General features: G+C 40.6%; 1 protein-coding gene across 1 annotated transcript in view; it reads left to right on the top strand.

The window, feature by feature from the left end:
* The window catches only part of GUCY2F (guanylate cyclase 2F, retinal), a 105,694-nt gene that overhangs the window by 15,286 nt on the left and 66,344 nt on the right, over nucleotides 1–24,064 (top strand). Inside the window, exons 3-4 of the mRNA XM_043896707.1 lie at nucleotides 10,214–10,515; nucleotides 22,857–23,211. Coding sequence (XP_043752642.1) covers nucleotides 10,214–10,515; nucleotides 22,857–23,211 — 657 coding nt within the window. The remainder of the gene's footprint in view (nucleotides 1–10,213; nucleotides 10,516–22,856; nucleotides 23,212–24,064) is intronic.

Raw genomic sequence — 24,064 nt, 5'->3', positions numbered from 1 at the left:
GGAGCAAAGGAAGACCCTGAATAGGGAGAGAAGCAACAGAAAGTGCAGTAAGGACTCAGAAAGACAAAGTGAGTGAAGACAAAGCTGTGCTTGCAAGGATTTTACCCTGGGTTTCTGACAAAACATAGGCAGACTCAGATGAGGCATGCTGGGACCTCAGCAACATGAATCAGAATGTGGGTAGGTTGGGGGTGGATGCAGGGAAACTGAGCCATTGGTTGACCTGTGGTTTGAGTATGACCTCTGGCAGTTCGGTGTGCAGTATCCAAGAGTGTGTGGTACTCACACGTGGCACAGCTAGTTGTTGGTATCTGAGGGTGCCCCAGGTGGTGGGTGGAATGTGGTAGAAGGATTTGCAGAAGAGGAGTGAGTCATAAGGTAAACTTGTTGTCCGCTTGATCATTGAGAGTAGTGCACCAGCCAATAGGAGCATGAGAAGCAAGATTCAGAGTATAAATGTAAATTGAGTATCGGGACTTTAGCCACGAAGTCTGAGGTTCAGGGCACATCTCTGGTCCCCTCAGAGAATGGAGATCTGGTGAGAAACTGAGTTGGAAGCTAATGAGTATGGTGGTGGTTTAGTCACTAAGTCGTGTCTGACTCTTGCGACCCCATGGACTGTAGCCTGCCAGGTTCCTCTGTCCATGGGATTCTCTAGGCAAGAGTACTGGAGTGGGTTGCCATTTCCATTTCCACGGGATCTTCCTGACCCAGGAGTCGAACCCGGGTCTCCTGCATTGCAGGCAGATTCTTTACCGACTGAGCTATGAGGGAAGCCCCAATGAGTATGGATTGGGCCAACAGAACAAGTGAGGACAGTTACAGTACACCAGATTCAGCACATACTAGATCAAATCTCTGTTGACTGGAAAAAAAAAAAGCACAATGTGAGAGTTGCAAGTTAAGTTTTATCTGGAGCAATATGAGGACAGCAACCCGAGAGACAGCACCTCAGATATCTCTGAGAAACTGCTCCAAAGAGATCCGGGGAAAGGACAGTATATATGTGATTTTGGTGAAGGAGTACATGCAATCAAGCACTTATTTTTTTGTAGAAAGTTTCTGCTGGTCTTGGAAAGCCTCTGCTAGTCTTGAGGAACAGCCATCACCTTGAATGATTTTAGTGCTTTTCTAGATACAAGGAGATACAAGAATTGGGCTCATAAAGTCAGCTCCTGAAAATATCTAACTATCTGAGGACCTGTCCTGCCAGTTTCCCGAAGCACAGAGTGGCTCATCTCTGCTCTCCACCCTGAACTCCTTCAAGGGGTGTTGAAGGTCAGCAACTGCAGCAGCACATGATTCAATCCTTGTAGAAGTAGATGGCAAGCGCCCATGACAAGTGCCAATTTGTGGTTGACATCTCTAGCTGATTTTCTAGCACCTTTTGACTGGGACTAGAAATATGGTAATACTGTATATAGTATTTATACAGTACAGTATAATACTGTAATAGTATTCCTAGCTGTTAACTATCATGACTGAAAAAGCACTAAGGTTTTCGTGGTGACCTCAGCTGAGAAGGACTGAGCAAGGCAGGACCTGGCCTCTTCCTTATTCTGCTGGATATGAAGCTACTTCTTAACACTATGGACCCGCAAACAAACCTTCAGAGTAGGACCTTTTGGGATGTACAAAATATAGTAGAAAGGGATCCCTTCCTTTGGAGAGGACTGGCAATGTTTGGAAGTAATGGAAATAGTTGGAAGGCTGATTTCGTCTGACCTGCTTACAATAACAGTGACCACTGCCCCACGTGACATGGCAGTGGTGATGGCAGTGAGACGTAGTGGTGGGGAGGGAGGGTAGAGAAAGTTAGCTTATTACTGGCTGGTATGCCACTTCTCTTTCGCATAAATTTGTGTTTCTGGTGCTCACTGGGCTTCTGGGTGGCTCAGTTGTAAAGAATCTGCCTGCTAAAGCAGGAGACATGGGTTCAATCCCTGGGTCGGGAAGATCCCCTGGAGAAGGAAATGGCAACCCACTCCAGTATTCTTGCCTGGAGAATCCCACGGACAGAGGAGCCTGGTGGACTGCAGTCCATAGGGTTGCAAAGAGTCAGACACAGCTGAGTTACTGAACATGAGCATAAGCGTGAGTGCTTACTGGCAACTTACTGGAGTCAGAAGGAATGTCTTTCTTAGAAACCAGTCTAAATTGTGCTTACACGACAGCAAGACAATGATAAAATTTAATTGTAAGGATGATCATAAAAATAATAATGGTTGTGGGCTTTCGGAAGGGGAAACAGCGGGGGCGTTATTAGAGGCTGCCACTGAGACAATGAAAACTCTACAGTTTACAAGGTATTTGCATATAGATAATATTATTTAATCCTCTGGGTTATCCAGGAGAAGGGTACTCTCTTTTAAGTTTTACAACACCTGTGGATCTCACATAACAAGTAGGTAGATGCAGACATCACTAAAATCAAAGAATGGGGTAAATGAAGTCCCAGAGAAGTCGGTATTCTGTTTCTCCCAGATTGTCAGCTCGTTTCCTTTAAGCTTCAGAGGCAATTACCAATTATCTTTGTTTCCAAAAAAGTCATAAAGGAGAGATATTGATCAAAGACAAAGGCCTCAACTTATGGTCAGTGCTGCTGTGTGTGGTTATGGAAATTGTGCCCTGCACAAGGGAACCTAGCTGAGTGGACGTGAGGGCCAAAATTCGTTCACTCTCCACTCCTTAAACCATGAGTCCTGTTGGAGGTTTTGATCCAGAGGCAGAAAAGAGCATCTCTCACAGACTGAGCACCTGTGGAATTGCAATTACCTAGAAGTTCTTTTGCTAATTCTCACAAAGACTAGCAGGAGGCCCCACTGAAAAGCTCTTTAGAGAACTTTTCAAATGGCTATTTCAAGCTCTCCTCCCTTCTCCTCACCTTTTTGACTATCAATGCTTGGCTGATTGTGAAATCCTTTCAATTTGGGTTTTCCAGGCTGTTGAACCATTTGGGGATTCCTTTAAATCCTTCCAAATTGGGAGTGCTTAGTTACAATATGATGTTCAGTAACTAGGACACTGTCAGAATGTCCTTCTCTTGTTGTTCCAAAATCAGATACCTTATTACTACCTCGTTGTCAGGGATCTGGCCAGCCTCTGCCATCTGTTGAAGATTCTTGACACACACACACATACCAAAAAAAAAAAAAACAAAAACCACCAGTAATAATGACAACAATGATAAAAGCTAATATTTATTGAGTATTTATTATATGTTGGTCATTTTGCAAGGGTTTTATATGGACCATCTCATTCAATTTTTGCAACAGCCCTATAAAGTAAGGCCAATTACTATTAAATGCACTTTAAGGATGAGACTTTGGAGTCTAAGAGAGATTAAATACTTGTCGAATACCACATAACTAGTGAGTGAACGAAGCCTGGTAAAGAATCTACCTGCAATGCAGGAGACCCAGGTTTGATCCCTGGGTCGGAAAGATCCCCTGAAGAAGGGAATGGCTACCCACTCCAATATTCTTGCCTGGAGAATCCCATGGACAGAGGAGCCTGACAGGCTACAGTTCATGGGGTTGCAAAGAGTCAGATAGGACTTAGTGGCTAACACTTTCACTTTCATGGATGAGATTTGGAGGCTTCTGCTGCTGCTAAGTCACTTCAGTCGTGTCCAACTCTGTGCGACCCCATAGACAGCAGCCCACCAGGCTCCCCTGTCCCTGGGATTCTCCAGGCAAGAACACTGGAGTGGGTTGCCATTTCCTTCTCCAGTGCATGAAAGTGAAAAGTGAAAGTGAAGTTGCTCAGTCGTGTCCGACTCTTTGCGACCCCATGGACTGCAGCCTACCAGGCTCCTCCGCCCATGGGATTTTCCAGGTGAGAGTACTGGAGTGTGTTGCCATTGCCTTTTCCGATTTGGAGGCTAGGAGAGATTAAATAGTTGCCCAATATCACGTAACTAGTGAGTAGGAGGTCTAGGCTACATGTTCAAGTTGATCTAAAGTAGTGCCTCTCCAACCTAAGTGTGGGCAGAATCCCCTGGAAGGCTTACATCCCTCCTCCAGAGTTTCTGACTCGGGGGGCTGGAATAGGGCCGGGATAGGGCCCTAGAATTTGCATTTCTAACCAGCTCAAGGTAGTGCTGATGCTGATGGTTCGGGGATCATACTTTGAGAATCACTGGTTTAATGAAAGACTTAAGCTCTACTGCCTCTTGTGTACTTGAGGGATGCCCCTAAGGCATACTCACTTGAGATCCTGTGTTTCCATGGTGTATAATTCAGCCCTTCCATTTTTCTCTCTTAACTTTTGGGCCCACTGATGAAATTCTCTTAAGTGCCTCAAAGTGATAAACATTATCCCATTTTTCCTACAGTAATAACAATAGTGATAGTATAATACTATGACCAAGAACCTTAGTGCTGATGGGGAATTTGGTATAGTTAAATGTAAATCACTGTGAATGGTGAAAGGACAACTTGCTCTCATTAATGGGTCCACTATCAGTGATGATATAATTATTGAAGACCCAGCCCAAGAGAAAACCTATAAACATCTAGGCTTCCTGCATTTAAAAGCCTTTAGCTGGGATTCCTTGGTGGCTCAGTGGTAAAGAATCTGCCTGCCAATCCAGGAGACACGGGTTTGATGCCTGGGTCAGGAAGATCCCCTGGAGAAGGAAATGGCAACCCACTCCAGTATTCTTGCCTGGAAAATCTAATGGACAGAGGAGCCTGGCGGCCTACAGTCCATGGGGTTCAAAAGAGTCGGACACAACTCTTGTGTGTGTCTGAACACACACACAAACATACATATACACATCTGCATAGCAGTTTAGGAAAAGTTGAAGAAAACATATGTTGCAAGATATGAAGGAATATTAAAAATGGAAGCTGAGCAGCAATGTGAAGGCAGTAAAAGTACTTGTAATACCAGTTTTACTGGGTATGAAAAAGCATGATCTAATACAGACAGAATGGCCATTGAATGTGATGTGCATCTGACAGCATGCTGAGCTTCTTGAACCAGTTCAACACTGGTGGCAGGTACATAAGTGGTAGTCTCAGGACTTAATGCTAAAAATGTGTGCGGTGTCCTCAATTGATAGAAATAGGCACACATCATGTACTGTGGTGTTCTAAAAGTATGGTTTTTGAGGGCCTCCTGCACTGAATCACACTTTGGGGTGGTGGTTGGGAAACATGCAGATTCTAGTTATGTATCCATTTTATAGAGTGGGTGGGGGAGAGCTGAGAGGAGGATGGTGTGAATCTACTTCTATCAGGCTGTGGCCCCATAGGTGTGAATCCTGGGGGAATGTGAGACCTGGGATAAATCACACTGGATACCCCTCTCCCACTCTGGACTGCTTATTCTCTCCCATCTCTCTCAATGTCCGTTAACATGAAATACGTTAAGATGAATGCTAGTGGTAGGAAATGTCACAAAAGGTTAAAATGAAAATCAAGGACAGTAGAATGGAGGGTTTCTGTGGATTGGGAGCAGTGTTGTAGGCTCACAGTGTGAATAGGACTTCTAAGAACTTCTTCAGCAGTAGCTAGTGAGAACATTTTCATCTCATAAGATGTGAGACTGGGCTCAGGTTCCTCCACCAAGCACTCTATAGCCAGGAATTTGGGAGAAATAAACTTTGCTTTTAGAGAAACACAGTTCCTATATCTCAAGGAAATATTAGATAGAGTATTTTAATATAGGAAAAGAAGTAGGAGTTGAGTGACTTGGGAATTAGCTTCTAGAGTTTCATGACATTTCCTGCTAGCATTGAAGGGTTCTGAGCACTCTGCCATAATGTGTACCACAGTATGAAGACATAGCTGTTAGACAACTCAAGTGGGGCTCAGGTGGCTCAGAGAAAGTGCTAGTATCATATCCTGGTGAGATGGGATCTCAGGAGGATGTATTTTCTGGTCCTTGTTTAGGCCGTAGAGTGGCTTGACAGTTAACAATCAGGATGGAAACTTACAGATTAATATTATTCAATGATTACCTGTTGACCTAGACCTTGTCAAGGATTTAAGGTTTCTGTCTACTAATCCTTTCCTGACAACTTACAGGTAAAATCCCATTTTAATGAATGTCATTTTGAGATAATAAAGCTATTTAGTAAAATAATCATGTAGAACAGATGCATCCATAAATCCTTATTCACGAAGCACACAATCTATTAAATTAAGATGATGCTGTTTGAATTCCGTATTTATGTTTTCTGTTTTAATCATGGTCAGTAGCAAAGTCTTACCTTGCAAAAAATAGAGTATACTGTGATTGTTCCCTCTTGAGTCTTCCATTTCATCATCTGTAAAATAGTAAGGGAGTAAGAGGAGGTAGATGGTCTCAAAGAGTCTTTCCAGCCATAAAAATTCTGACTCTTTGCCTGAAATGACCTCCATGTGGGCCAATGAAAGGAAAATTAAGAGGAGAGGTTCAGGTTGAGGGTAAGGTCTTGAGCATAGTTAATGGCACTAAACATTAAAGACAGGCATGTTAGTATCTACCTGCCCAGCAAATATCCCTTTGAATTGTTCCTCCATACTAACAATCTGAAATGCCCACGTCTCACATTTCAAGGAACCCACAAAAGATACCCAATTCCTAACTTCTCTTTCTGAAATTTTCAAATATTCATTGTATACTTGGTGCATAATTATGTACCAGGATACAAAAATAAATAAAATACAGTTTTTTTTGCTTCAGGGAACTCATGGTTTCATAGTAGAGGCTGACATAAATAAATAAGGGCAATACATCTTGTAAGTGCCATGATGGATGTCAGTTCAGTGTACAGTGGGTATCTAAACCAGTGTCATAAGTTGGTACCCTGGAAAAAAGTATGGTAGATGGAGATTTGTCTGCAGGAAGCTTATTGGGGGATTGCTTTCAAGGACAACGTCTGTGAAGGAGAGACAGAAGTAGGATTGGAAAGAGAGAAATTAAACTGTCATGCAGCCACAACAAAGGACCCAGCCAGTCCCAGTGGGAACTCTGGAGCTGGGATGGCCTTTCAGAATTGTCCAGAAGTGACTTAGCAGTAGCAGTAGCAAGGAGTGTTGGCCTTTATGCCTTCATATTAACCAGTCACTGGGCACAGGCTGATGCAGAGAAAGGCATACAGTGTTGTTGACTTAAAAAAGATAGTCACAACCTGAAAGTATAAAGAATTATTTTATTTGGTAGGAATGTTCAGGACATTGAGCCTGGGAGACAGCATCTCAGCAGCTCTGAGAAAACTGCTTCAAGGAGGCAGGAGGGGAAGTCAGGCTATACACAAGTTTGCAACAAAGGGAGTAGGCAGTCTGATCATCAAAGATCAGGTATCAAGTTAAGGAATTTAGCATTCTATGTATGGGAAGATGCAAGCCTCTGGGCTCACTGAATTCATTCCTTTCATATGTACCTCAGCTGTCTTGGGCCAATCCTGTTTCCTTGTTCACCTTGCTTCTTGCATTCCCCCAGCTCCTCAGCAATCACCGTGGGGGGTGGCAGCACCCTCTGGTTTGCAGTTTTGGAAGCCCTCATTCACATTTGGAGGACAGAAATCTCTGATGGCTGTGACATTTCTTGTTGATTAATATGGCAGGAGATATTTTCATTTCACAGTGTGATAATAATTGTTTAACAGCCAGTTTATGGGGGAGGAGGGAAAAGCCCTGATTTGTAGCATTTGTTGATTCCCATAGTTTTGTAACACCCACCATGGCCAATTTCAAGCTACCAACATGACATTAACTAGCTCAGAAAATTCCTGAAAATATAACCATTGGCTCTTGTGAACCAGCATGAGCCAGCTCTAGTACACTGCTGAGGGGATACAATCTTGGGAAAGGTGGTTCTCCTCACCTGAGACTAGTTCCCAGGGAGGTATCAGCTATTATCTCCAAACATTCCCAAAAGCTAGGAGAAAGAATGTTTCATTACTGAAGGTTGCATCTGGCTGGCACACCACAGCTATGTTAAAATATTTGTTGTATTTCAACCAACACGAAGCACTTAGTTTTATATAATTTTTCCATTCAGTGAAGTAATTTTAATATTCCTTTCCCAGGTGGCGCTAGTAGTAAAGAACCCGCCTGCCAATGCAGGTAGACATAACAGACCTGAGTTCAATCCTTGGGTTGGGAAGATCCACTGGGGAAGGAAATAGCAACCCACTCCAGTATTCTTGCCTGGAGAATCCCATTGACAGAGGAGCCTGGTGGTCTACTGTCCATAGGGTCACAAAGAGACACGACTGAAGCGACTTAGCTCAGCATGCATGCACAAGTTAATTAAATGAATTTTATCTCTCTTGGGTAACCTTGGTCTCATCAACTGATCTGTTTTTGTAGAAGAAAGATGCCAATACTAACCTACTTGCCAGAGATACTGTTGGAAGAACTGGCCAGCTACCTGAAGCACCTGACAAAACTCAATTTTTCCCCTCAATGGACATGTGACTACACTAACTTGACCACAGTGATTCGTATTTAATGGTGTAGCCAAATTTAGGGAGCTCCGGACCTTCGGTCCTATTTTTTCTTCTAAATCCAATCACTGCCTTGTCAGACCTCCCTGTCACTCAATTTCCCCATTATACAATGTGTGATTATGAATCAGGGAGGTTGAATTCCTCGTGTGGCTCACAAAATAGCTCCTGAGATATCCCTAGAGTATTCAACAGAAAGTTTGTGCATCAGAATACATGTAGAACCTCTCAGGATAATAATATTGAAGGAGCTAATGGTCATTTGAAAATTCAAGTTATGGTGTATGTATGGGTGTGGGTGTGTGTGTTTGGTGTTTAAATCAACTTCATAACTTACTAGGTATGCCTTAAAAAATGAAGGGTACTAGCTCTGCCTCAAAGAATAAATTTTCTGGGGGTATTTAACAACTGCAAAGAAGGTTTTTGAAAATAGAGGAAGCAATATGTAAATGCCCAACATTAGTCATTGAACATAGTTTAAGCATACTCAGTTCCTGAGATTAAAGGTTCCGTGTAAGCATGTATAATTAATATTTACCAATGGCAGTAGGGTCTTTGCCTTTCTTCAAGGAGCTCAGAGTACTTGCCTGGCATTATCTAATTAAACCACTCAATGTACCTGTGAAATGCATTGGAATCTACGTTTTAAAGATGTGGGCACTGAAGCACAAGTGGACTTAAACTAAACTCATTTAGCATGCCAAGGGCGAAATTGGATATAAGACTTTCCGTCTCATGATCTAGCTGCCATTCTTCAACCGTGGCCAATCCACTCTATTCTAGCATAGCCTTGCCAAGCAACATAGTTTCATAAGTCTAGGAAGAATTGGAGTGAATGCAAAGTAATTCTAATTATAAGGAAGTTTGATTTTCAAAAATTGAACATATCACCTGTAATATTATTATAGCAGAGTTTGAGTTAGTGCCATTCATTTTCTATAATGGCCATGGTAAGTGTGGGAACACTTGGTCAACATCTGTTAGAATGTATGTTTGTAGGAGGTAGGCAATAAAAAGCAACAGTGGCTATGGGAAAATCTCCCATCTTCTTCTAGGTGTCTTATTCTTAGGTATAATAATAGTTACCATTTATTGAGGGCTTTCCTGGTGGCTCAGCCAGTAAAGAATCTGCATACAATCAGGAGACTCTGTTTCGATCCTTGAGTTGAGAAGATCCCCTGGAGAAGGGAATGGCTAGCACTCCAGTATTCTTGCCTGGAGAATTCCTGTGAACAGAGGAGCCTGGTTGGCTACAATCCATGGGGTCACAAAGAGTTGGACATGACTGAGAGACTAACACACACATACACCATTTATTGAGCACTGTGTGTTAAGCCCATTATATGGATTCTTCCTTCAGTCATCACTACCATCTTCTGAAGTAAATATTTAGGCAGAGAGAGGTTAAGTAACTTACCTAAGGGTGGGTATACAGCTAGTAAGTGGTGACATTAGGATATAAACCTAGGTCTTCTAACTCCAAAGCCTTTCATTATGCTACCTCCCACTTGCTATCTTTGTTCTTATTCCCATCTAGTGTTAGACTCTGCAGCCTGTAGACATATCTGATTTTTCCCTATTGCCTAATCAGAGTCCCTGAAAATACCTGAGCTTCAGCTCAAGGTTCAACATCTTGCTCATCTTGAAGACGTAAGACAGATATCATTTGCAAATTGGTTATAGTACATTTATTTGTTTGTCCCAGTCTGTAGTGTTTAGTTCTGTATCTAACAAATTGCCGCCATAACCTCTCTGCTTTGTTGGTTTCAGTAATCATCATGTGTATGCATTCGACTTTGATTGGGGGAGAGACTCAGAGGCATCTCTTGGAATGGGCTCACGATCTGCAGATGACTGGTGGCACCTATGTCTTTGTTCCCTATGACACCCTGCTCTACAGTTTACCTTATAAGCATACCCCCTACCAGGTTCTAAGGAACAACCCAAAACTTCGGGAAGCCTATGATGCTGTGTTGACCATCACAGTAGAGTCCCAAGAAAAGACCTTCTATCAAGCCTTTGCGGAGGCAGCAGCTAGAGGTGAAATTCCTGAGAAGCTGGAGTCAGATCAAGTAAGTGCAGATTCACAAATTAATCATGATCAGAAAAACTCGAAAATCAGGAAAGTAAATATTTTTCCTATCAGGTGCCTCTATTCCTGAGGAAACTCAGTCAATAACAGGCAACTGCACACAAGTTAAAAACACCTTTCGTTTGCAAAAAAACTTTTGTAAAACACACATTATTGGAGTTTTATTTTTATTTTTTATCTTCAAGCTACCCGCAAGAACAGCATACAGCCATGAAAAAGCAACAAAATGTGTTTAAGAATAGGGACACAAAACTTTAATATATACTAGTGCTAAAAGACCCAGAGGAATCGGGTGGAGAGGGAGGTGGGAGGGGGGATCGGGATGGGGAATAAGTGTAAATCTATGGCTGATTCATATCAATGTATGACAAAACCCACTGAAATGTTGTGAAGTAATTAGCCTCCAACTAATAAAAAAATTAAAAAAAAATACATATTTTTATATACATACATATGTATGTACATATACATATAAGTGCTGTTCAAGGGCGCCTAGTAAAAATGAATCCTATTTCTGACCGAAGTTCTGATCAAGTCAACAATAAGAGCTGGTATGTAAGAAGATACTGGCTTTATTATTGATAGAGCTGGTATGTAAGAAGATACTGGCTTTATTATTGATAAAGCTGGTATTGGGGAATACAGCTTCTGTCTATGTGTTTCCCACTGCTGAATCTGAAGATTGATCAGCCCTCTCCATCGAGTCACCAGCATTACCAGACCCCTATATTCCTGCCCCATGAGGGCATGCCTTTCATTTAAATGTGTAACCTAGAAGAGCATAGTGGAGTATGTACTCCCCATAGGTAGCTCACTCCTAAGAGAAAGAAGTTAGGATAGCCTGGGATACACATGTTTAATTCTCTTTCCAAATGAACCAGTCAGACTAAGTCACTCCTCCTTTGTGGGAAGGAATGAGTAAGGTGGTGAAGAAGTTAGGTGTTTTTTTTGCTAGTAGGGCTATCTGTATATGAAAGGAATCTTTGGGAATGGGGAAGAATTCCTCCCTAATAATATATTAGAAATAATATAGAGATATATATGTATAGATGAGTATGTATATATGTATAGATGAGTATATTTCAGATTCAAATCACAGCCAGAGGGACTAGTGGAAGAAAAAATAGTGGAGATGGGAAGAAAGCAGAGAAATGAATGGACAAAAACAAAATGGATCAAAAAATGAACAAAAGACAAAAACAAAGAGGGAGAAATAAAAAGAAGACAAGGAATATGAGAGGAAGATGGGGAGGCCAAAGATAGTTATATCAGAAAAAATACAGAGGGAGTTTTTGTTTGTAGGTTAGAGGCCAGACATAGAAGGCACTCATTTTTAGAAGTATTTAGAGTGGCACATAAATAAATTGAAAAGTTCTAGCATTTGCTAGCATATTGTATTAGTTATAATGCTCTGGCTGTAACTAACAGAGAGCTCAACACAAAATAGCCCAAGTAATTTTTTTTTTTTCGAAACTGGAAGATATGGGCACTTTCAGTTCAGTTCAGTTCAGTCGCTCAATCGTGTCCGACTCTTTGCGACCCCGTGAATCACAGCACGCCAGGCCTCCCTGTCCATCACCAACTCCCGGAGTTTACTCAAACTCATGCCCATCGAGTCAGTGATGCCATCCAGCCATCTCATCCTCTGTCGTCCCCTTCTCCTCCTGCCCCCAATCCCTCCCAGCATCAGGGTCTTTTCCAATGAGTCAACTCTTCACATGAGGTGGCCAAAGTATTGGAGTTTCAGCTTCAGCATCAGTCCTTCCAATGAACACCCAGGACTGATCTCCTTTAGGATGGACTGGTTGGATCTCCTTGCAGTCCAAGGGACTCTCAAGAGTCTTCTCCAACACCACAGTTCAAAAGCATCAATTCTTCGGCACTCAGCTTTCCTCACAGTCCAACTCTCACATCCATACATGACCACTGGAAAAACCATAGCCTTGCCTAGATGGACCTTTGTTGGCAAAGTAATGTCTCTGCTTTTTAATATGCTATCTAGGTTGGTCATAACTTTCCTTCCAAGGAGTAAGCGTCTTTTAATTTCATGGCTGCAATCACCATCTGCAGTGATTTTGGAGCCCAAAAAAATAAAGTCTGACACTGTTTCCACTGTCTCAGAGTCAGTTAATTCAGCTGTTCAATGACATTATCAGTGAACCAGGTTATTTTCACTTTTTCACTTTACAACCATAGCATGCTGGCTTGCCCTCATAATCTGGTTGCTTTCCTGGTCCCAAGATGACTGCTACAGTTCCGGACAGCACATCCAAGTGGAACTGTCTACAAATGAAAGTGAGAAATGTCCCTTTCTTGTGTCTCTTTTTTAAAGTGAGGAAATCTTGCCAAGAATGTCTTCAAGCAGACTTCTCCCCACACTTTCCTGATCCGTCATGTCCCATACTCATGCCAAATTGAAAATTTAGAAAGAAGAATGAGACCATTGTGACTGACCCTATGGCTGCTGGAAAAGTATGCACAATTAAAATTGAGATTCCATTAGCAAGGAAGAAGGCTGTTGTGTAGGCAATTGATTGTGCCTAACACATTCTCCATAATCTTCTCCTTTATGTATACTATTTATTCCTTTATTCTGTGCATTGCCTTTCTATCTGAATAAATGATTCAGGTCAACTTTAGGTTTTCTTATCTCTTTCTGTCCTGAGTATTGATAGCAAAGATTTTGCTGATTCTTGTTCTAATAAAAAAAAAGTAGCTAGCAGAGATATTAACAGTTTTGGATTTGAACATTATTGCCACTGATATATTTATAATAAATCTTTCTTTTAGGAGACACACATATATTTATTAAAAACAACTCGTTGATTTGGTCAAGAGTGGCAAGAATCCTGCAAACTGCCAAGAATGGTTGCTCAAACCAGTTGTTTGGTGTATTCACAGGCGAGCAACCAGATGGTGAATTTTTGTACTTTTTATCCAATGATATGGTATCATATAGATACAAGACTAAATCATTTTTTTTTACTTTAATCACAGGATTGAGGGAAATAGAAAGAAGTGTTTGTGTGTGTGTCTGTGTCTGTGTGTGTATGGGTGTGTGTATCTCTGTGTGTAATACGTGTATGTGAGCAGATATTTTGATACAAAAATTTCAGACCTTTCACTCTTAATAGTTGATCCAATCTCTTTGAGCTTGTGGAAAACATAAGGTAATTAAGGTAAAAAAAGACACCATTAGTTTGGTTGCTAGGCAGCCTGTACTCTGCTTTAGACAAGGAAATAGAGCGAAAACAAAGACTCTAAAGCTTATATATAAAGGAAGCTTGTTTAGATGCATTTCTGCCCCCACTTTGCAGGTGCCTTGGCTTTACCTTCATAACCAAAGAGTGATAGAAGTGTAAGATAATTATTTTCTCATCTCTGATAAACAAAAACTGCCTTTCCCCTAAATTACCTTGCTAAAAGGTATTTTTAAAGGCAGCTAGTATAGCAGAAAGAGCATACGGTAAAGAGTTAGACAATCTTGGTTTAAATCTCAGCTTTTCCTTTTGCTAGCTGTGTACCCTTGGGCGAATTTGAGTCTCAATTTTACCATCTGTAAAGAAGGTTAGTAATCTACAGCTTTTAGGATTGTTGGGAAGATTAAACAAAGCAATGTGGGTAAAGTGACTAGCAGAGTGCTTGACTTACAGCTACTTCCTTTTCGCCTTAATGGTTGATGGGGACCTAGCCTCTAAGTTCCAGTCTGACCTCAACTTCCTACTTCCTTGAAGTTTTATGATTATTGGCAAAGAATTACTCAATAGTTCCCTTGCTTATCCCTGGACTCCTGTATTTTTTTTTTTCTTGTTCAGTCAACAGATCAACAGCTGTTTATTAAGCACATACCATGTGCCATGCACTATGCTGAACTTCAGATAAAAGAGTAAACAAGACAGGATTTTTGGCAGTAGAATTGGAGCCAGTTCATAAAAGCCAATTGTGTGCCTCTTTTCTCAACACTGTGTTCAGTGGCATCATATTGGTAGATTGAATCAGGCGTTGAAAATATTTATGCCACGTAAATTGGTAAATGCTACAAATAAGAGGTTTTTTCCCTTCTCTTAGAGCTATTGCTAATATTTACTAGCACATTAATTGTTCCCAATCTTATGGGGCTTAAATTCTAATGAAAGAGAGATTGTAAATGAGTAAACAAATATATGAGAAAGATGGCTATATTTTTCCCTTGCCCAATAACTTCCAGTGGAGTTGAAAATTCCAAATATAGAGGCTATATTGCTTGTAGCAATGGTTTGCATCCTTTTAGTTTATACAATCATGTCTTCAAAAAATTTAAAAAAACAAAATTATGAAAGCAACGCATGCACATAGTTTTAAAAGTCAAGAAATAAAAAAGTCAAGAAATACTAAAATGTTTTGTATCAACAAGGCAGTCCCTGGGCCTTCCTCTCGCTCTTTATCAGAAACAACCACTTTCATGTCTTTTAGTTCTCTATTGTGGTATTTATATTTCTAAATATCATACTGCTACAGATTTCTTGATTACTCTACTTTGGATATTATTTGCTCACTTCCCATTATAGTTAAAGCTCTTATATACTTTCTTACCCTCCTTCAGACTTCAGTTATGTCACACCTTTTAGTTAAATTCATATTTTATGTTTTTAATATTTTACCTGTCTAAATATCACTCATATATAATCCATGTGGTATACTATGATAAGAATTCATTTCAGTTATAACTTTTGATTTTTACTGGAGTTAATAATTGCTTTATTTTTAATTTTTTCCCTTAATCTGGATATCCAAGTCTTTTTGCACTGTCTGATAAAACTATAGAATCCTTTGAAAACAATTTTATACATGGCAAAATCTGTTAAATCCCTTATCAATTTCATTTGTTTTTCCTGAGGCTCTCTGTCCTCTTATTCCAATCTAAACTTGTTGCTCCCTAAGGTTGCTGTACAACTATTATGATAGGATCTTCCTTTTTGCCACTCTGGAAATTCCTTTTTCTCTTTTTTTCTGTGTTGAATTCACTATTCATGACTCTCATGACTCCCATTTTCTTGTTTATGGTCTCATTTTGGTGGAGCACATCCTTTAGCAGATTATGAGAAAGATATACAGGAGTTAAACTTTCAAAATTTTACACTGTGAACTTTTATTCTAGCTTCACTATTGATTGATAGTTTGACTAAGTTTGTAATAAATATAAGTTGGCTTCCCAGGTGATGCTTGTGGTAAAGAATCTACCTGCCAGTGCAGGAGACTTAAGAAACACGGGTTCAATTACTGGGATGGGAAGATTCCCTGGAGGCAACCCACTCCAGCATTCTTGCCTGGAGGATCCCCATGAACAGAGGGGCCTGGCAGGCTACAATCCATAGGGTTGCAAAGAGTCAGACACAACTGAAGTGACTTAGCACAGCATAGCATAAATATAGATTAAAAATTATTTTCTATTAGCACTTTGAAGACACAGCACTTTGTCTTCTTATTGCCGTCATTGGTGTTGAGAACTCCAGTGTTATTCTTATTCCTGATCCTTTGATGCAACATGTTTTCACTCCTCTTTATCTTCCCTGGAAACTTTTAAGGTTATCTCTTTATGGAAAAGGAAATGGCAACCCACTCCAGTATTCTTGCCTGGAAAATCCCATGGATGGAGGAACCTGGTAGGCTACAGTCCATGGGGTCGCAAAGAGTCGGACACAACTGAGCGACTTCACTTCACTTTATTCCCTGTGTAATGAAATTTCATGATTATGCCTGGATTTTTGACATGTATTGTGCTGTTTGTTTGGTAGGGCCTTTCAATCTAGAAGTTCCTTCTGCCTAGAAAATTTTCTTTTCTTTTTGTCTGATAATTTCCTCAGCAACATTGTCTTTGTACTTTCTGGAAATACCACTAGTTGATGTAAGATTGCCTGGGTTGATTTTTTTTTCTCGGTTGAATTTTTAAATTGTCTTATTAGTTCCCTTGTATCACTCATATCTTTGTTTTTAGTGTTTCTTCCTGAAAAAGTTCCTCAATTTTGTGTTCTGACTCTTTTACTGATTAATTTTTTTTGCTATCATGTTTTTTATTTCCAAGAATTAATTCTTGTTTGATTCTATTTTGTTATAGCATTCTGCTTTTGTTTCAAGAATATATCATTTTCTCTTATTTCTCTGAAAATATTCATTATAGTTTCTTTGAAGTTTTCCTTTGCTCTTTGTGTCTCCCTCAGTTCCTAATTTTTCATGCTTCTTTGTTTTGGTCTATTTAATCTTGGAAGCTTTCCTTAAGTGATGATCCTGGCTGTCTAGTCATATTTAACAGTGAAGCTTTAAAAGAAGGATTTGAAGGTCCATGGTGGGCATGTTGACCTGTAGGTTTCAATATCAGGGAATTGACTTGCCAGCTGTTTGTGTGTGTGTGTGTGTGTGTGTGTGTGTGTGTGAATATCTGTAGATCTTGCTTCTTGGGCTAGTCACTTTCTTCAGAGAAGAATGCTTCAATCTCCTTCCTGGGAGTTGTAATCCTGATTGTCACTCTTCTAGGAGCCATGTTGGGAGAAGTAGACTGGGATTTTCATCATTAAGTATGAACACTTAAGCTTCATTATTCATTTTTCTATGGCCCACCTCATTTTCACTGTCCTTTGGGTCAAGTGTTCCAGCTCTGGAGCTGCTCTGAATCCGTTTAACCTGTTTCCTGCAGAGATTTGGCTCTCCTTGGTAGAGGTAGATGGCAGAAATCTATTCTGTACACACACATTCAAAACTACCCCTCTTTTAGTGCTCTGCCTAACCCCTACTTCTGTGCATAGCGCCTCTAACTTCTAAGCCCTTCCAGGATTCACAAGGGCAAATCTCCTTGTTGCTTACCAATAGTCCCCTGTTCAGGTACTTAAATTTAATCACCCTCCACTCTGCTAAATCAGTTACCACTCCTGTAGCAGGTTTCTATCTTCATATTCTGTGGTTCAAGATTATAGATGTCTCCTAATACCATTAGATGTGGAGGTTTACTGTTTCTGGTTCTTGTTCTTGTTTGGGAGTGATGTCTGAGAAGGGGAAGAGAGTGAAGAAAAAAATTTGGTTTTTCTGTCTTTAATAAGGAAGCCATGAAAGGAAAAAAAGAAGTTACAAAAGGTATACATGATACTCTTTTATTGGTGAGTTTAACTACCATCCATTAATTAATTTAGCATGTATTTATTAACCTCAGTTATAACATGGTAAGTAAGAGCATGGGCTCTGAGGGCAGAGTGCTGCAAATTTACTTAAGCTCACTGTATCTACATTAATTTTAAATTGGGAATAATAACAGTACCTACCTCATACAGTTGTTGTGAAGATTAAATGAGTTAATACACATAAAAGAGCTTGCCTGGCACCTAATGACTCCTCAATAAATGTTTATTGTTATTATTAATGTTGTTATTTTTATTATTATGATAGCCTAGGCATTCTGCAGGTAATGTAATGGAAAACAAAATAGAAACAAGATCTTTCCCCCAATAAGGTGAACAGTTTTACCATTTCAGGATGCTAAGGACACTGGATCTAAAACTGGGACTCTAAAACTAAGACTGGAACGAGGATCTTGAATACTAACTTCTAGGATGATATTACCAGAGCCCTATGCTCCTCTGCTGAAATGCAAACAATAGCAGCTATCATGTAGTCTATGTTTATTTTGTACCAGGTAATTTACATAAATGGTCTTATTGAATCCTCAGTCCAAGCCTACAAATTAGGTATTATCAAGTCTATGGGGTCGCAACGAGTTGGACATGACTGAGCAAGTGAACTGATTGAATTCCATATTATGGATGATGAAACTGAGGCTCAAGGTAACTTGTCCACTTGTCCATAAACCAACTAGGATTCTAACCCAAGTCTAATACCAGAAGTACCAGAACCTGACCATTTAACCACACAATAGCCTTTTAAAAAATTAGATCATTTCCCATGTCTAGTACTTTACTCAAAGTAACATTACTAAGTGACTAATACTTTGATTTGAATGGATTTATTGTAACGTTTGGGGCTGCCCTGGTGGCTCAGTGGTAAAGAATCTGCCTGCAATGCAGGAGACGCAGGAGACATGGGTTTGATCAATGGATTGGGAAGACCCCCTGGAGGGGGAAATGGCAATCCACTCTTGATTCTTGCTAGGAAAATACCATGGACAGTGGAGCCTGGTGGGGTCGCAGTCCATGGGGTTGATGGAGTTGGACACGACTGAGCACACACACACACAGACACACACACATTGAATTGTTTTCCTCTAATAGAGAAGGTGATAGAACATTATGGCAACCTGTGAAAAGATAAAAATAAATCTGAATGGAGAGATTGGGAGGTGGGACATCAGTGACAAACTTTCTAATTTGGTCTCAGCATGATTGGACAAGGATTACACTTTGTACCTTTATATATTGGCACAAAAAGACTTCTGAAATAAGGTTTTAGTTCCTGCCTTCTTCTTTTTCATTGTATTCCCAATCTTTGTTTTCATTGAAATTCTATTGGCTACAAATACATATTGCTAGAACACATATTTTGAATATTTTTTCCAAATGTGACCTTATTTGGCTAAGCAAAAGAAGTCCTCTGGATTTCTCAGCAAGCCTGGGGGACCTGAAGCTCCTACACCTATTGTTTTCCATTACCATAGATACGGGTGGTTAGCAGGGGAATGCTAGGCTGATGGGGATGTGGTTAAGACTAGAGCTTTCCAGGATGGGGCCTACCAGACAGGTTGTCCGAAAAGGTTGCCTGCCGCTCATAGTAGCTACAATTGTCTTTGTGCTTTATTCTATATAAAATAAGAGTGTGATGTTCATGAGTATCATGCCAAACAGATTAGGCTATTAGCCATTTCTTGGCTAAGTTCAGGAAATGCATTATTGGAGGTATCACCTTTAATAACAAGAATTCAGTTACCTTTTGGTTTCTTGATCTCTGTATGCACCTGGCTTTTGGTTCAAAGGTAATGTTGCCATTTTGTCCTTCAAATGGTGCTTTCCAAGCCAGGTATCTTTTTTTTTTTTTTTTTTTTAATGTACTTCCAAGGACAAAATTCTTTGGAAGCGTTTTGTGTCTTTTAAGCACAGTAAATCTGAACTGATAATAGTCAACTTAATGACAGCAAGAATCATTGCACTGAACAAATTCAAATATCACTGCTCCTGACCCAGACCTTGGTTTCTTGGACACAAGCTCCAGATGGCCTAGGGTGACCAAAATCACTGAAAGTCTCTCAGTCGTGTCCAACTCTTTGCGACCCCGTGGACTATACAGTCCATGGAATTCTCTAGGCCAGAATACTGGAGTGGGTAGCCTTTCCCTTCTCTGGGGGATCTTCCCAACCCAGGGATCGAATCCAGGTCTCCCTCATTGCAGGCAGATTCTTTACCAGCTGAGCCACAAGGGAAGCCCAAAATCTCTGAGTAACAATGAAAGATTAAATCTCAATTATCATTCATTTATTCACAGTTCATTCATTCTGATTCGGGTCTATACAGTAGTCAAAACCAATAGGCTGAGTCACCAGTGGTTTCACCATTCTGATCTGTGACAAGGTCATCTGCCTGACAGTAGGTCCTGCTAATCCTGTCTTGCTTCTTTGGAACTATAGTCAGAAGCCAACACAGAAGGTTGTAAAGAGTGTTCTTACTTCCCTTGTCCCATCCTCTAGTTCTTGTTTTCCTCATTATGTGTAACAGCTGCAACTACAGAGCTTTTGCTACTAATGCTAACAGAGTATGCCTTTGGCTTATGGGAAGGGGCAGTTACATTGTTGAAGGGCACAGCAGATAAAATGGCAATATAAACCAGCTAGAACACAAATCTAAGCCCTTATAGCGAAAGTGGGTCATAGTGACAGCCTCTCTTTTGCAAATGAATGCCGTTGCCACAGCTGTGTTCTTTCCCTTAGCTTCAAGTCCCCCTACCATACTTTTGTGGCTCTTTGTGTGTGAGTATGTGCATGTGTGTGTATATGTGTGTGATATGTGGTGGAAGCTCGAGAATCCTGCAGGATAAGCTTCAGGTTTCATTCATCTTGGGGAGTTACTGTCAGTGAGCTTTAACAGGGGTCAATCCGAGAGATCTGAGGGCAGCGAGGGCTGGCCAGCTGAAAACCCCATGGGATGGGTCAGCCTAGAGGCGAGGATAATGTTTTTTGTTTTTTTTTTTGAGGATAATGTTTTTAAGAGTTCAAATCTTTGCTTCTGGTGGTAGGTTAGATGCAGTCCCTTTCCCAGAAGGCTCTGTGCCTTTCGAAACAGAATACTAGCATTTTCCCTATTTTCAGGAACTTGCTGCCCTGAGGGTTTTTACTTATTTGTTTTACTAGTATTGATTTTATCCTCTACCTTCCAGCCTTCAGTTATTGTCATAACCTACTCAAGCCCCAGGGAACAGGCAGACTCTTGCAGAAATCCTAAATACAATTAACTGGAGCATCTGAGAATGTCAGGAGGGAGAGTTAGTGCAGCCCCCTAAAGGGACCTCAGTGTGTGCTAGGCAACTAAGTGTGGATGCCTTAGTGGCAGCACATGTCATCCATTCACCATGCTTATTTCTATAGTGTGTGTTAAGGTAGGGTGGTGAAGGGGGGTCATTGGAATAAAGCTCAGGAGATTGAGATGTTGGTTTCTTCTCTGCTATTAGTTAGCTCTGTTGCTGGGGCAAGGTCTTTGGCTTGAACAACTGGAAGAATGGAGTGGCTTTTAACAAAAATGGGAAAGCCTTGTTGTAAATGGAGCACAAAGATTTGAGGTAAAGATCAGGAGTTTGATTTGGGGTACACTGAAATTTAAGCAGAGATACCAAGTAAGCAGTTGACTGTATGAATCTAGAATTTAGGAAACAGGTCTTAACTGGAAGTGTAAATCTGAGATTTATGGCATAGAGTGATATATTAAAGCCAGGAGAGCAGAAGAGATCACCAAGGGAGTGAGTTTAGATAGAGAAGACCAAGGACCAAGGACCAAGGACTGAGCTGTAGGGCACATCAATGATAGAAGGTCAGAGGAATTAAGAAGAACCTATAAACAAGCCAAACAAAAAAGTCTGCACGCTAAATTTGCTCCCTGGACTAGATCAAGATTTGGGAAGTTTCACAGGAGTTCAGAACTAGAAGTGACCATGGAGAATATGTGTTTCAGTCAAGAATGCTAAAATAAACCAAATCAACAGACATGGGTTCTAGTCCTGATTTTATGCCTAGGTGAGTGACCATGACCCTTGCAGGACATTTGATCCTGTCCCAAATATCCATAAGAAATTTGGTCCACACCAAAATGCCCTTGATATTTGGTCATGACCAAAACATCTATCTACATTTGGTTCATAATACATTTGGTCCTTGCCAAATGGTCCTTGATATTTGCAGGACCATATAGTCATGTTCAAAACAGCCATAAGACATTTGGTCCATGCCAAAATGTCCTTGATATTTGGTCTTCTCCAGAACCATTTTACATGGACAGAATATGCTCATGGACATTTTGGACAGGAACAAATGGTCCTGCAAATCTTATGACTGTTTTGCTGTTTTTGTTTGTTGTCTTAGTTACTAAGTCATGTCTGACTCTTGGCAACCCCATGGACTGTAGCCAGCCAGGCTCCTCTGTCTATGGGATTTCCCAGGCAAAAATACTGGAGTGGGTTGCCATTTCTTTCTCCAGGGGATCTACCCGACCTAGGGATTGAACCCTAGGTTCAATCTTTACCACTGAGCCACCTGGGAAGCCCATATGACTGTTTTGAACAGCAAACCAAATGTTTGCTAGTCGACCTTGACCAATCACTTAACTTCTTTGGGACTCCTTTTCATATCTAGGAAGTAAGATAGCTAGACTGGATGACTCCATTCATGGTTATGTATCCTCAATTTAGAGAGGAAGAAATTGAAGCCCAGAGAGAGGGAACCAAATGATTTTACCAACTACCAAATGATTTTACCATCCATAATGTCCCGGTAATTAACCTGGTAAATTTCTTTTGAGTGCCTCTTATCTATTTCATACTTTTTTTTAGCCCCTTTATAACTCTAAATCACTTTCTTCGTTTAGAAGCATAAAAATATATTGTGTATGACTTGGTTTGCTCATAAAATTGTCATATTTGATATATTTAAAGATGTGAAGGCCTGGGGGAAAAAAACAGAAAAAATCAGGGGAGAAACCAAGCAAGTCCTGAGAAACAATCTTTTTTTTTTTTTTTTCCTCTGGGTCTTCATAGCTCACCTCCACTCAGACGTGCAGCCCATAATAATGAACACAGGCTTGGAATACACTCTGAGATTGCTCTAGGGCAACTAGGGCTCAAGATAATTGTAATTTTTAAAAATAGGTTTCACCGTTGTTTGGAACCATCTACAATTCAATTTACTTTATCGCACAAGCCATGAATAATGCTATGAAAGAAAATGGATGGGCTAGTACTGCCAGCCTGGTTCAGCATTCCAGAAATATGCAGTTCTATGGATTCAACCAGTTGATAAGGACAGATTCAAATGGAAATGGAATTTCAGAATATGTAATACTGGACACCAACTGGAAAGAATGGGAACTCCATAGTACTTACACTGTGGACATGGAAATGGAGCTGCTACGGTTCGGAGAGACCCCTATTCACTTTCCTGGTGGCAGGCCCCCTCAAGCAGATGCAAAATGCTGGTTTGCAGATGGGAAGATCTGTCAAGGAGGTAAGGAATGGAAAATCACAGGTAGTCAATTTGGCTCAGCTTGGGTTACAGGGAACCTGTTTAGGGGAGGGCATGTTTTAATATTGGGACACTCACAGAATCAATCATTTGCAGTCAGGTGACATAAACAGCTTGGAACTCTATGTAGTTAATTTAAAATAATAAGGACAATGAGAGGTACTTTGCAGCTTTGAATAACCATCCACAATTTAAAAGCCTCCCACAGTCGTTAAAGGATCCCACTCCCAAAGAGGTTTTTCTAGTAAGAGGAAGGCACGACTCTTTATCTTGGTCTTTTATATGCTATGATCTGCAATTGTTTCCCTTGCTGGACAATTCACCTGTCCTTTCCTTGATGTATCCAAATCCTGTCAATCAGGTTCCACCACGGAAATACAATTTCTCCACCCTCTCCTCTCTGAACTCCCATTGAACTAAAAGTCTGTACCTCACAGCTTAGCACAAAATTGCTCTCCAATTGTTTCTTGTGTATTGATTGTGTCTCTTCCTCCCAAATGGACTGCTCCTGGAGGGCAGGGACCAGAGCTAATAATTCTTATGCCCCACCCCCAACCACCCAACACAGTCGGCCTCCCATAATACTGGCAGTTTGATTGACTGATGAAAACCCTCTAGTTTGTGGAAGTGAGGACACTCCATCAAATCTCTGAGAGCCAGAGGAGAAATTTGGAAGATCTATATTATTCCTATGCAGGTATACCCCACACCTTTCTAAAACCAAATGCATCTATTTGAATTAGACTTCAACTTCTCTTTTGCTTTAGCACCTCAGTACCTCTTCACTTGCATCATTTCCCTCTGAGATCTTAGTAATCCATCCAAACACTTAGCT

The sequence above is a fragment of the Cervus elaphus genome, chromosome X, assembly GCF_910594005.1.
Source record: "Cervus elaphus chromosome X, mCerEla1.1, whole genome shotgun sequence".
NCBI classification, from domain to species: Eukaryota; Metazoa; Chordata; class Mammalia; order Artiodactyla; family Cervidae; genus Cervus; species Cervus elaphus.
The sequence above is the reverse complement of the archived record's forward strand: the minus strand, read 5'-3'. Positions and strand labels throughout refer to the sequence as shown.